Here is a 14,155-nt window from a genome sequence, read left to right as displayed (position 1 = left end):
CTGATGCTCATGACTGCAGCAGATTGAGAGCCCGATAAGAGCTGCCGGCTTCAGAAAAACCTTGACTTGTGGGAGGAAGAAAATCTGCCTGAAAAACTGCATTCTTAGCAGCCTGCAAGGAAAGTGCTCAGTGCTGTCTGAGATGGGTTTGGATAGGAAAGTCTCTTTTCTGCCTTAGCCTGTTAAAGGATCTCCTAAAGCTCATACCTGCTGTCTTCTTGTTTGGTTGGATTTTTTCCTCTGTTTTTTTTCTCCTTGAAGTGAGTTTCTAAGTCTGGTTGCTTTGTCCCATGCCAGGACAGGGGCTGTGACCAGCACTGGCTGCTTCTGGAGGAGTTGGAGCTGAGATCTGGAGAAACCCTCGAGGCACATCCCTGCTGCAGGGCAGGAGAGCCCAGGGGTGAAGCACCCAGAGAAAAAAAAGGGTTAGTTTCTTGCATCTGCCAGCTCTTGTGGCACCAATCCATTTTTAGCTTGGTACCTGTAACTTGAGTGATCAGCAGATTTTACAGACCGCCTTTCTGGGGGGGCAGGAAATCACTTCTAGGCCAAAGAAACCACTTTACAGGAAGTTTCTTGCTCATCTGAAGAGCAGAGTGATGGTGAAGGAGAAAGGGTTGGGCAGTCAGTGGTGGCCTGGCGTAGTGAAGAAACAAAAAATATTTCTACTGTAATGTAACACAGCAAGGAAAATATTTACCTAAAATTCTCCTGCAGCCAGGGCTTTGGAGAACAGGAATTTTATCTTGGGCTGCAGCTGCTGTGTGGAGGATCCCAAAGGTCTTATCAAAGCAGGAGGTTGAGGTGAGGCTTCTGGTACAGTAAAAACAGGGAGTGAGACCCTCGGTTGTGTGAGCAGCAAGTGACAGAAGTGATGTGATCTGCTCTTGAAAGGGAGTTCTTTCTCTTTCAAGATAAAAATGAAAATGCAATTACAAACACCTGTGATCTGTCCAGAGAAAGGCCAGGAAAGGCGGATAAGGGACTGAAGAAAGTCCCTGCCACAAGGACAGGAGGAGCAGAACCTGATTACCTTATCAGAGGCAGTGTAGGTGATGTGATCACTGCGGGAGATCTTTCATCAGGAGAACTCTCAGGGTCCTCAATCTCCTCAATCTATCCGGAAAGGGCAAAGCAGGGGCTGTGCTGAAACTGCATTTGGCTGAGCAGTTCAACACACAATATGCTGACAGGGAACCCCAAAAACCAGTTCCAGGGGAGGAGGCAGGTTCTCCATCCCTCTGGGATGGGGGCTCAGCTTCGCAGGGTTGCCTGCCTTTCTAGAAGAAAGATTTAGCTAAACATAAGCTTTTGGGTTGAGGATGCAGGTAGGAAACCAGATGAAGTGGAGTTTGATGATGTGCAGCTTGGTCAGGGGGATGATTTTTCTGGTCTGATGCTCTTGTAAAGCTGTGCTTGTGACATGGCTCAATGAGATAAAAGAAAGTAAGTCTCCAGGAGAGAGAAGGATGGGCTTATCACCCCAGAGGGAAGCTTGCTCCTCTTCTACGAGCAGGCACTTGGGGTATGTGCTATGGGGTGAGCTGTTTACATACCTTGCTGCTTAAAATATTTACTCTTAGAGCTCTGGATATTCTTGCTATTCTTTAGTTGCTGTAATTTTCCATCTTTCTCTCCCCCTCTCAGTGCCTTAGGTGCACATGGGTGCAATATGACCCAGCTGGTTTTAATGAAAAGGAACTCCTACTTCTAGCCCGGATATTTTATTTCACACTTCTCGGGGCTCTCCTCTTGGCTGCTCCATTTGCTGAACTTTTATTAGATCCAGGATGATAATGTTGCCTTTTCTTGGGAAAGGCAGAGTGGCCCAGGGAGCTGGGACTGACCCAAACTGCCTCAACCTCTTCTGCTGAAGTGCTTTGAGCTCCTTCACCAGCTCCACGAGGGCAGCAAACATCATTGTGATGTTGTCCCTACCACAGCCTGTCAAGAATGTTTTGTGTTTTTTTTTTTCTAGTGGTTTACTTCTTCTTGCCTCCTGTTAACCTCAAAAACAGGGTCCCCATCACACCATCCCTTGTGTGACCTGGTTCAGAGAGTGCCACCAAACTCCAGGCAGGGGCTCTCACATTGAATCTTATGGAATTTGCAAAGGGGGTGGATTCTGAACGTCAAAAAATGTGCTTGGTCCTTCCTCAGGTTGCTTGTATTGCTCTTTTAAAATCTTCTTTACAATAAGGATTTTTAGTTTGTCTTTCTTAGTTCATTTTTCTCCCCTGCTTTAAACCCATTCTACAATTTTGTGATGAGGATGTAGTCAAGATGTTTAACAGGTTTTGTAACAGGATAATGCAGGTTCTGTTCTTCCAGTGAGAAAGTCATCCAGGATCTTTAACAAAGTGGGACTTTTTTCTCACTTGGTAACAAAGTTAATTATTGACAGCTACATTTTTACCTGCTGGAAATGGATTGCGGATGTGACAGGCACCAGGGGGCTTGGGAGGAGAAAAAAAAAGACACTTTCTTTGGAAAATCAATGCCAGTGAGGCGGGTCAGCCCTCTGTGGTGCTGAGCAGTGTGACAGCTGCCGCCGCTCCCCGCGCTGAGGACAGCAGGGACCTGGTGCTGGGCTCAGTGTCAGGGCAGCCACAGGTCCGTGGTCATTCCTGTTCTCCTCCAAGCATTGGGAACAGCTGGTGGTGCTCAGCCAGGATGACACCAAGGAGCTTTACAGGCACGGTGTTTTTATTTCCAGTGGTGATGCAGAGATTCAGAGCTGTTCCTCCCTGCTCTGCTCTGGTGTGGTGGTTTGTGACACCACGAGGAGAGCAAAAATGAAACACCTGAGCACTGCTGCCTGCCAGAGAGGAAACCCACTGTACCTACCTTAAAATACCATACTTCTGTAGTAAAGTGTGTTCTCGAGATTACTTAAACAGTTCTCATGTTTTCAAGTAATGCCTTTCCTTGGACAGTATGGAAAACCTGGAGCTTGTTGAGTCTGGGAAGCTGGTACTGTTGGTTTCATTTTCTGTACATTCCGTGGGAGTCTGTGGTGTTCGCAGACTTTAAATGTGTGAAATTAAAAGGGTGACATCTGTGGTGAGGCTCATACTTTCTGCAGGAACAGACAGTAGCTGTACTAGTGTTTTGCATAATTTTCCTTTATGGTTCACCCAAAGAGGACTAAAAGCCCAACCCACTCATTTTTCCTTTCCTGTTGATGTGCCTGGACACATTTCAGGGGGTATCATCACTTTAAAATGATGCTGTTAAAACACAGGGCGGGGAGGATAAAAAGAGGGTCAAGAGGGCAGGATCTGAATCAACAGCGGAAGGGAGAAGCATCGGATAGCGAGATGCTCAACCTGGGAGGGTGTGAGGGGTGGGGAAGGAAGGGGCAGCAGTGCCATGGAAGGGGTGTGGATGCCAGAGCTGGCGTTTTCCTCCCCGCCTCGGGCTGGAGTGGAGGGAGCTGTGGCAGCACCGGGTTCTCAGCATCGGGGCAAGTTTTCCATCCCCTGCCGCTCCCGCAGCGATGATTTTCCAGAGCAGGCTGCTCGGGTTTGGCAGCGCTGGGTCAGCGCAGCGCTGGCTTGATTGTGAGGAATTGTAAAACTGAGCGTTGGCCGAGTCGCCCCTTTCCAAACAAGGGTAAACCGAGAAGTGAAAGGCTCAGCAGTGCCGGGGGACATCGGAGGATTGACCCACCCTCGGTGGGGTTCGGACAGCGGGGTGGGGACATGCGGGCCCGGCGGCGCCCGGGGGTGCCCTGACACCCCGCACACCATCGGGGCGGGGCGGGACGGGACGGGGCGGGGGTCCCGGCCACCGCCCCGCACAGGGGCCGGCTCGGCGGAGGGGGCGGCGTGACGGGCGTGGGGAGCAGCCAGTGCGCGGCGAGGGGCCGTGCCGGGCCGGGCCGCGCTGGGCCGGGCCGGGGGCATGGCTCGCTGCCCGGCGGGGCGGGGGGCGGCCGCAGCCGCTCGCCCTCCGCCATTCGCGCGGCCGCAGCGCGCACCGCCGAGCCGAGCCGGGGGGCAGCGCCCCGCGCCCCGCCATGGCCGACCCGGCCGTCAGCGCACACCTGGAGGGCATCATCTCCGACTTCGAAGGTGGGTGGCCCCGCCGATGGACAGGAGAGGAGAGGGGAGCGCCAGGGGTTGGAAGGGGCACCCCACGGCGGGGGAGCCCGGGAGGGAGCGGCCGCTTTTGGGGCTCGGCCGGGAGGAGCTGCGGCCGCGGCGGAGAGAGTTGAGATCGGCTCGGCTCCCCCCGGGCTCGGCTCCCCCCGGGCTCGGCTCCCCCCGGGCTCGGCTCCCCCCGGGCTCGGCTGCCGCAGTGTCCCCGCCCCGCTGGGGCCCCGGTGGTGCCCGGGGAGGGGTCCTGGCCCAGGCTGGGGTGGCACCCCGCGGGCAGGGAGGGCTGGAAGGAGCGGGATGCCCCAGGGCGGCATCCCCGGGGCTGTCGGTGCCTTTTGTCCGGAGCGGCTGAGCCCGGTGCTATCTGCCAAGGCAGGGGCTTACGGGATGTTTCTCCTTTCCTGCCCTTCCCGAGTTCATTTGTGTAGTTTTTTTTCAGCTGAAAACACCCGCCTGTCCAGACTGAAAGTCTGAAACAAAAAAGCCAGGCAGAGACCCCAGTGTCGATTCCCAGCTTTGGGGTGCGAACACAGCCCTGGAGTGGCTGGGATGGGGATAACGATCCCAAGTCTCCCGTGTCCCGCAGCGGGAGCCGCCTGCCCTGGAGAGCTCTGCAGTGTCCCGGGGCAGAGCCCCAGCCCCGCAGCGCTGATCCCTCGCCCATGCAGGATTTCAGTGCAGCCCCTCGGCGTGCGGGCCGGGTGCCTTCTCCCCGCCTCCCCGCCTCTTCTCCCCTGCTCTTCGGGCTTTTTCAGGCAAGAAAACAAGTTAGCGGGGAGCGTGCTGCCGCCAGATGGGTCCGGGAGTGAGAGACAGGCAGAAGATTGCCTTGGGGGGTTGTGCCTGCAGCAGGCGGTGAGAGCTCGGCTCCGGGGAGCTCATCTTCCCCAGCAGAGTTTTGGAAGAGCAGCTCCATCCCTCCGCACTCGCCCGTCCTGGCAGAGACCCAAGAGGAGCTGTGTGCAGCGGTTTCTAGAAGAAAAAAAAAAAAAAAAGAAAACCAACAAAAACCCCACAAGAAATAGCGGAGATGTTGGGGCCGCGCTGAAAGCTTATCCAGGGGCTGCGTGTGCACCGCTATAGGCTGAGCCTCCACCGCCTCCTGCAGAACGCCAGCCCGGCCTTCGGGAAGCCGAGCTCTGCTGCTTTTCCTGCTGGGGAGCCGGGGAGGCTCAGGGCACTGGGGTTCCTCTTCCAGGTCAGCCAGGAAACGGGTGGCAAAGCTGGGGTCTCTGCAGGGTGTAGACACGGTCACTCCCCTATTTCCAGCCCCTGTTTCCCCGGCTGCAGTTGGCAGTGGAGGGCACGGCAGGAGGCTGAGGGAAGTCATGTCCCTCAGGAAGGTTGGAGCTCACAATGTTGGGACACAGAGGGTGACCCGGACCCAGCTCCCCTTTGGTGCTGGGGGTTCAAGGGCGCCTTTGTGACTGTCCTTGGGGGACTCATGAGCTTCCCCACCGCAGGGCTGATGTAATTACAGCTTCCCTCTCGCTGCCCCAATTGCATTTGAATCTCTGAAGAATGAGTAATTCCCTAGAATAGGATGAAGGCTCTGCTGTGGGCCCCGGGGCTGCCTGTTTGGGCTCTGTGTGCTCCTTCGTGGCACCAAGCAGCTCTGTATCGACTTTATTTTCTGTCTGTGGAGCACTTAATAGTTCCTGCCTGTGCACAGGGAGAGGCTGGGGAAAGCTCCGTGCGTCTGAAGCCAAAAGGTCTGGCCTTGCCCTTGAGCAGGGATCTGGGCTACTGTTTCACAAGTTAATTAGCTCTCAGGGTTGCACAGCAGCTTCCCAAAAAAGCAGGCAATTAATCACCAGCCTGCAGGGCAGGAGATGCAGTGTTCCTGTCTGCTGGGTGGGTACCTCAACCCCATGCAGCCCCTGGCCAAGCAGGAAAGATCTGCCAAAAATACCAGGGAGCAGAAACACCAGCCCGTCCAGAGCTCCCTTTGTTCCCGCCAGTCACACACTGCCTGCCCTCCCCAGTCACCCTGGCTGTTCCTCTCTGTTTTCCCCCAGCATCCGTGCCAGTTTTCCTCCCAGCATCCCTGCCTGGTTTCTTGTCCCTGCTGTGTTGCAGCAGGCAGGGAGCTGCAGCCTTGGCTCTGGAGCTGCCGGCCTTGCTGAGCCTGAGGAGGATCCAAGGGCCCTTGGGGAGAGGGAAGCAGTACCAGGTACTTGATCCCAGTTTAAGCAACATTTGGGAAGAAAACAGAGCACAGCAGAGTGTGTTCTTCCTTGTGCCTGATGCTGTGATGGGGATGCTCACAGTGCCCATCTTGCCCTGACCAGCAGGTCCTGCAGGAGGGCACGAGCAAAGTCCAGGGGCTCCTGTCCCAGAGAAACTGTGGATGTCCCATCCCTGGAAGTGCTCAAGGTCAGGTTGGATGGGACTATGAGCAGCCTTGTTTAGTGGAGGGTGTTCTCTGCTCATGGCAGTGGGTTTGGAAGTAGATGATTTGTAAGGTCTCTTCCAACAAAACCCTTTCTGTGATTCTAATCCCCCTTATTTTACTGACAAAAGCTTCCTCGTCTCTAATGGGGCAGAGCATCATTAGGTCTGTGGTTTGCCAGGATTTACAGAGCATAATAGCTCTGCCCCTGGGTTTATAGATTCTGGCAGGTTTTCAGGAGCGTGGCTGGTTCAGCTGTGGTTACAGCAGTGCTTCCCAAGCTCACCTCTGCCTCAGAGGGGGCTGTAGGTCCCTCAGCTCCCTGGGGTCTCTGGCACAGACCCTGAGCTGCAGGGGAGGGAGGCTGCAGTGCTCAGTCAACCTGGTGAGATGCCTGTGCAGTGTGTTAACAATCCAAGCACCCCAGACCTCCCTGATCAGCCCAGGCTGGGTGATGTGGGGGTGCTGGTGTCCACAGCGCTCCACTGAGGAGGGGCTGGATGTTCCTGGTCACGGCTTTGGTTGGTTGTGATGCTGCACAAAGATCATTCCACAGAGTGGTTCTTGTCTTCCTGCCAGAGGTGTAAGGCACTGTGCACTCAGTATCTGCTGCCTGGTAGTGAGGCAGGACAGATCTGCTCCAGTCCCTCATCCTGGTGGGATGTGGCTGCTGCAGAGCAGAATCCCAGGGTGACTGAGGGGTGTTTTTGCTGGCCTTTGCTGGTGGTGAGCTGGCAGCACTGTTGCCAGGCACTCCGTGCCTTTGCCAGTGCTGTCAGTCAGCACCAGATTCATTTCCCTGTGATGATGAAACACAAATTGTCACAGTGGGTGTAAGCTGTGCCTGGTGGAAATGCTGAGCAGGGCTGTGAGTGTGTGGAGAGGCAGGAGGGTGCCCAGGAGTTCTGTGTGCTGTCTGGGAGCACAGTCTGGTGGGGGCACAAGCTGGCAGCTTTGCTCTGGCAGGAACCATGAGACAGCATTTGTTGGTGGCTCTTAATCCCTGATTTTCCTGTTGCTCAGAGCCCAGCTCCCTTAGGGAATGTGTGCTGCCTGGTGGGTGAGCCTTGGCAGTGTATGGAGCTGGGTGGGGAGCCTCCAGCCCTGCCAGGACATGACACTGCTGATCAGAAGGTTTCTCTGGCTATTTTATTTATTTACTCTTCCTTACTATTGCACACTTTCCAGACACTTCTCTCACGATCCAGTGCAGGGTATTTTTGGTACTTCACCAGCAGACTTGGTCTCAATGAGGTACAAATTCATGCTAAGTTTTAAGTGCCACCAAAAAACCGTCACCTAGCTCATTTTCAAGAGGGTGCTACATTACAAACAGGCTTTTCTACATGCACAAAACTCAGGGACTCATCCTTAAAGTTTCCTTGGGCAGATGCCCGGGATGTGTGTGGGACACGTGGCCATGGTGCTGTGCAGGGCTGGAGTTCCTGCTGCCCTGGGGAGCAGCTGCAGCTGCTGGGACTCAGCCCCGGGCTAATATTAGCAGGAACGTGCCAGCGTGGGGTGATGTGCCTTGAATTCAGCAGAGTGGAAAGCCCTGGAGGTGGGCTGTGCCTTGTGTTTGTGTGAGTGTCTCGCTGGGATCCGAGGTGTGTCCCCTAAGCGCAGCCCAGGGTTTGCAGGATGAGCAGTGGCCTGGCTCACACGCAGGGCTGGGAGCTGAGAGTGTGACTAAGGGTCCCTCGTGTGCCAGGGCTCAATGCCTGGAAAAGGAAACGCAAAAAAGATCTTTCCGATTCACATCTTGGATCATCCCAAGCCTAGGAGTGAAGCAAAGCTCCTCAATTGTTGGATTTCCTGGGCTGTCCACAGAAAGTCGTACTGCAGCTGGTCTCTTCTGGAGCTTTTTGTCACCAGCTCAGTGTGGGCAGAGCCAGGGCTGCTCACTGTTGTAGCTGGTGCTCCAAGGCAGCAAAGCCACCTCTGATACCCTCAAAGCTTTACAGCCACTTCAGAGCGTTCTCTCTCTTACTCCACATCTATGTTTCTCTGTCTGAGACAAAATGATGGGCTGGATGGGAGTTTTCTGCCAACTCCTCATGTGGTGGCAGAGGAAAGAGCCAGAGGAAGGTGCCTGTGGGAAGGGAAGTTTTGTGTCTTCCCCAGCAGAAGCTGCATCTTCCCCTGCAGGACCTGCTTTCAAGCCAAAAAGTCAAAACACTGCATCTGCCTGGTCACAGCAGTGGGTACGTGCTGTTGTGGGTTGGAATTTCCCCTGTGTAAATATAATTCTTTGGGAATAAAAAGGTTGTGAGGGAGTGGGAAAGGGAAGAACAGGTGATCTCTCAGAGCCCATGTGAACTGGGCTCTGGGGGCCACCTCTGGCCCTGGTTAGGGGATGGGTCTTTACACCAGAGCCAGGGCAGCTGCTTTGGTTTTGCAAGCATGGTGCTGGTGCCTGGAGGTGAATCAGGGGCTGGAGCACATACCCATGCTGGCTCTTCCCAGTCTCTGGGATCTTGGAAACACCTTTCCCTCAGTAAGGGATTCACCTAAAATGCTGCACTCTTTGCTCATTGCCTCTTGGTGGATTAGGGCAGTGGAGTGAGTAGGAAGCACCTCTGGAACATGTTGGGTCAGGTCTGACAGCTCTGAGCGACCACAGCTCTTGGCCAATGCACACCAGCAAACCTGGGGCTAAATTACTGCCAGGCATTAATTAACCTGGCACCTCTGGGTGCCCCATGACCTCACTGGGTGCTGGTTTAATTTCTGGTGTGTTGCCCTTCCTTGCAGGGAGCTGCTCAGCCCTTTTTCCCAGGAGGCAGGACTGAGACAGCAGCCACAAAAACCTGGACGGGGTCGTGTCATAAATCCAAAGACAATAATGGAGACTTCAGAGCCCATAATCACTCCAGATATTCACATTTCTGACTTTGGTGTTTAAGGTTGCACCTTTCTGCAAGAACATCATGTGGGCTCTTTCCATCTCCCAACATCCCTGTCCCGTCCTGCTGCAGTGAGCTCTGGCACCTCTTTGGTCTTTAGAGATGGGATGGGGAGGCAACAAGACAAGTGACCCTAAATCCTGGTTGAGCTTGTTTGAAGCCTGTAAGATGAGTCAGTGGGTCTGAGTTCAGTTCCTGGTGGGGCTGTGCCTGGTGTATGGGGGTCAGGGTCCATCAGGGGAGCTCTGTGGGCTGTCATGCCCTTCACAGGGGCTGTGTCCTGGCCACCTCTCATTTCACACTGGGTATTGTTTGGTGCTGGCACCAGCAGTTTGTACCCAGCTGCTGTGCTGGTGCCATTGTGGGGACAGCCCTCCTGAGTGCAGGAGACCCCTCCTCACTTCCTTCCCTGCCCCAAACAGTGCAGGTAAGGAGCAGCCCTTGGGCAAGAAGGGGTTTGTCGCTGGCTCCAGCTCTCCTGAACAGCTCTCATCTCCTGATGGCTGTGACTCAGGCTTTTACCCTGATTGCTTTTGTGAGGCTGCTGGAGGGAGCTGAGCCCTTGGGTGTCCTGGGGTCACCTCTAAAGCAGGGCCTACAGGCAGTGTCCATCCAAGCTGGCTCTTGGTTGGTTTGTGTGCCAAAAGGGGACATGCCATGGGTGGTGTGTGACCCTGCATCTTCCCAGGGCTGCTGGCACCCAGGCCAGGGCAGTTTGGGGTGATGGGGTGCCAGCCTGTTGCCCAGGTATAGTGTCACAGTCAGTGTCAGCCTGTGGATTCCAGGGCAGGGAACACTGTGACATCGGTCTGTGCCACAATTCTGGCAGTAGGGGTGGCAGTTTGGGCCCCAAGCATCACAAAACTGTGCAACCCCTTGCTAGGGTGAGGTGGGAGCTCTGCAGCCTCTCACAGCCCTGGGAGTGCTGGCAGGGATTAGTGGCGAGGGCAGTGGCACTGGCCAGCTGCACTGGTCTGGGAGACAAGGAGTGTGGTGGGGACTGGGATTGGGACTCTCAGTCTTTCCTTCATCTTGGCCATTGGAAGTAAAAATACAGGGAAGTGTGAGAAGGATGGGTTTAGTTTTATTTTTCAAAGCACGTTTCCCAGGGAGGAGGGAGAAGGAGGAGGGCTCCGCTCTCTGCCAGCCTTCAGGACTTTTGGACAACAGCTCTCACTGCAGTGCTGGGTGTCCCCTCCAAGAGACATCAGAGCTGGCTACAGGGACAGCAGCAATCAGCAGGAGTGGGCAGCACTGCAGGGGTGAAGGGCTCCCGGGTCCCTCCTTGGCCCCTTCCACCAATTTACCCTTTTCCTGTGGCTTTTTTACCAGCATGTAGCAACACTGCCCATCAAAGCATCTTCTCAAATGGAGACTTCACTGATTTAATCACCCAGTCCCTGCTACCCAGACTGGTCACCCACCTGAGTCACTCACTCTCCATGTCCCTTGGATCCAGGACACCTGGGGATGGCATCTGTGGCACCAGCACGGGCAGGCTGGGCTCTGCAGGACCATCTGCATCCTACTTTTGTCTCTGGGTAATCATTTCGAGGCATTTTAGAAATATTAGTGAACCAAACCAAATCTACAGCCCCATGGAGGCACAGAAAAGATTTATTTCTCTCCTTCCTCCTCCCCCTATGAAAGGAAACTGGAGCACAGACCGGAGACAGGAGCTGGAGTGAGCCAGTAATGCAATCTGCTGGGCTGGATACCCTGTGTTTTATGTCATTTTCTGTACAAGTATGAAAGGAATATAAGGGGTGTAAAATACACTGGTCTGATCTGGAAGCATTTTGCTGCGAGTTAATGGTTATGTAAACCCAAGTGTAATAGAGAATCAAGCTAAAATCTTTTGAGAACTGCATTACAGGGACTGGAAAGCTGGGATTTTGTATTAATCTGAGTGTGGATTTTTTTTTTTTTTTTTCTATTCTTAGTCCTGACTTTGCTTTTGCATGTTCATTTCTGGGAAAGGAGCAGTTTGCTGCATCAGCCTCAAGCTGTTTTGTACCTTGCTGTGAGTGAGAGAAGTGCTGCTTTGATTGATGTCACAGCCCTGAACTTGCATTTATCCCCAAATTTCCACCAGAACTCACCTCTTGGTACTGTTTACACCATTCAGAAAGGCCCTGCATAGTGACAGCATGTTGCCAGCCTTTCCTTGTACATGTGATTCAGACCAGGCAATCTACTGCAACTTCTTTTGAGGGCTGTCTGTGAAATCAGAGAAAGGATTTATTTGGGCATAAACTGTTCATAACCTGACCCAGGATAGTGTGAGAGTCAGGGTACAACAGCAGAGTGTCACTAAATATATATAGATAAATTATATATAGAGATAGATAGATAGATAGATAGATAGATAGATAGATATAGATATTTATTTTATATAGGTAGTGCAGCAAGGTTGGTTTATTGGTAGAGGAAAAGTGAAGCCTCCTGGCACAAGCACAAGGAGGGGCCCCAGCAACCCTAACTTCTCTTCTTTTTTTTGTTAGGGCACCAGAAGCTTTGAGAAGGGTGCCTTTAAAATCTCCTGCCTTGGCTTCTGTGGATGTGAGAGGGAATCTGAGTTTCTCAGGCTGTTTTGAAACTGTGTGTATTCACAAAGTCCTGCCAGTTTGTGCAGCATCTCTTGCTGCCTGCACTGCCAGGGATTTTCCATCTCAGACCCATGATTTTGACCCCACTGAGGGGCTCAGGGGAGCTGGGAGCACCTTGTTGTTGAGGATGGGGTAAAGATACCCTGCTCTGGCCCTACAGCAGGGGTGCAGCTCCCTTCCCTTTCTGCTGTGGGACCTTTAGGTTTAATACACAATGGCTATACCCTATAGGTACATGCAGAACACACCCTGCTTGGCCCCATAACTGAGCCCTCAGTTCACTCCAGTGCCAGGTATGGGTGGTGGCAGCTCTTCAGTGGCATCACTCAGGGGAGGTTTGGGTGAGCCAGACCCAGGTGGGCAAACACTCTCTGCTCTCAGCCTGGGCCAGCAGAGCACCCTGCTGCCTGTGACAGGGCTCTGGGAAGCTTTCAGGGCCGTGAGCACTGAATGCTGGCTTGGGTTTCCAAGGGTTCCTTGAAAGATGAGAGCTGCAGCCTCCCCCCTTTCCTGCCTGGGAACAGGAGGTGACCATCTGGTAGCAGTTTGGAGTGAGCCCTGGCTCTCAAACGGTGCCATTGTGTGGTGGGAAATAACGGGGCGCCGCCTGCCCCGGCCCCGTAAGCCTCTTACGTGTCCAAAAACCCAAGGAAAGCTCTCTGCGCTTAAGCAAGCAAGCAAATGTAACCCCGGGGTTACAGAGACCACGCCAGGGGCACAGGATGTTTAATGGGAAGCAGTTGGGAGCTGCAGCCACGGCAGAGCTGGAGGCTCCGGCTGGGAAGGGGGACCCGGAGGAGTCAGCATCCCTTGCTGTTTATTTTGGTCTCCTCCTGCGCTCTGTGCATAGATGTTTCCTTGTGTAAAGCCTCCCCTGGCCTGTTGGTGGGATGTTCTGTTGGAACAGGGAAGGGAGGAGGAGCAGATGTTGCAGCTGTTCCCTGGCTGACCCCCCCGGGGTGCCCGGAGCAGGGTGAGCATGGTGGCAGCGTGCTGTGAGCTCCAGAGCTTCCAGCTGGGACATGTGGAGTGCAGGAACCACATCCCTGCACGGCATCTGGGCACCCTTGGGCTTGCCTGGGACTCTCCTTCTGCAAGAGCTGTGCATGTGGGAGTCCCCAGTGGCACTCACTTGTGGAGCAACGTCTCGGCTGTTGCATGAGCTGCTGGTGGTTGAACCAGACCTCTGCCCTCTCTCCCTGGCTGAGAGGATCCCTGAAGAGCAGCTTTAGCTGCTGGCGTGTGACCTGCTGGTGCCTGGCTGGGGGGACTGTGAGGACAGTGTGGCCTCACTGTGCAGCCATCCCCAGCACTGCTGCATAAAATACAAAAAAAAAAAAAAAAAAATCAATGTTTTCTACTTTTCATCCCCTGTTCCTGCTTGGGGAGCGTTTGAGCAGGATGAAGGCACACGGTTCTTGCCCCCAAGTGCCTGTCTGGCATGGAGCACGTTTGGGTTTTCAGGAGGGAGTGTCCTTGTGCACAGCCAGCAGAGCTCTTCAGACAGCCCCCTGCCGCCCTCATCCAGCAGGAGGATTAGCAGTGGTATTTTTGAAGCCAGCCCTGCAGAGCTGAGAGTTGCTGAGCAAAACAATGTGACCTTGAGAGGTTTGCGGAGGTCTGGTCCCCAAAGGGACGTTGCAGTAAGAGTTTCCCAGCCCAGGGATGATGGTGGTGGGCCCGTGATGGTGCTGGGCTGTTGCAGAGGTTGCATCCAATAGGAAGTACTTGGAAATCTCATTTTAGGGGATTTTGGACTTTCCCTGCCCAAAAGTTGCTGCCTTCAGCAGTGGTGGATTGAACCAGAGATGTCTGAATGGGTCTGGAACTGGATGAAAGAAGCACATGCCAAAGGCGGTGCAGGTTCAGCCCCACGTGCACCTCCCGAGGAAGGGAAGGAAGGGTGGTGCTCAACACTTCTGCCACTTTCCCTGCCAGCTGCCTCCAACGCCAGATGGTCAATGGAAAGCTGGGGAAGCCCTGCTTGTGTCCAAAACCCCCTGGAAAATAAAACAGTGGGGACAGTCCTGCAGCATGGCCAGCCCAGGCCTGCTCAGGGCAGGGACACTTTGTTTAGGGCTGTCAGGGATATGACAGAGAGCCCTTGGGGACACAACTGTCCATGGGGGACCCTGGCATGGCAGG

At 54.2% G+C, this 14,155-nt stretch overlaps 1 protein-coding gene across 3 annotated transcripts in view; it reads left to right on the top strand.

Moving 5' to 3' along the window:
* The window catches only part of SEPTIN9 (septin 9), a 145,222-nt gene that overhangs the window by 67,512 nt on the left and 63,555 nt on the right, over window positions 1–14,155 (top strand). Inside the window, exon 1 of one of the 3 annotated variants that reach the window (XM_083874513.1) lies at window positions 3,974–4,076. The exons of the other annotated variants lie outside the window; for them this stretch is intronic. Coding sequence (XP_083730639.1) covers window positions 4,022–4,076 — 55 coding nt within the window. The 5' untranslated portion in view covers window positions 3,974–4,021. Of the gene's footprint in view, window positions 1–3,973; window positions 4,077–14,155 lie in introns of those variants that run through there. 3 annotated transcript variants of the gene reach the window in all.

Source organism: Zosterops lateralis, assembly GCF_965231275.1.
Source record: "Zosterops lateralis genome assembly, chromosome: 18".
Lineage (NCBI taxonomy): Eukaryota > Metazoa > Chordata > Aves > Passeriformes > Zosteropidae > Zosterops > Zosterops lateralis.
This window is presented reverse-complemented; position numbering and strand designations above follow the sequence as displayed.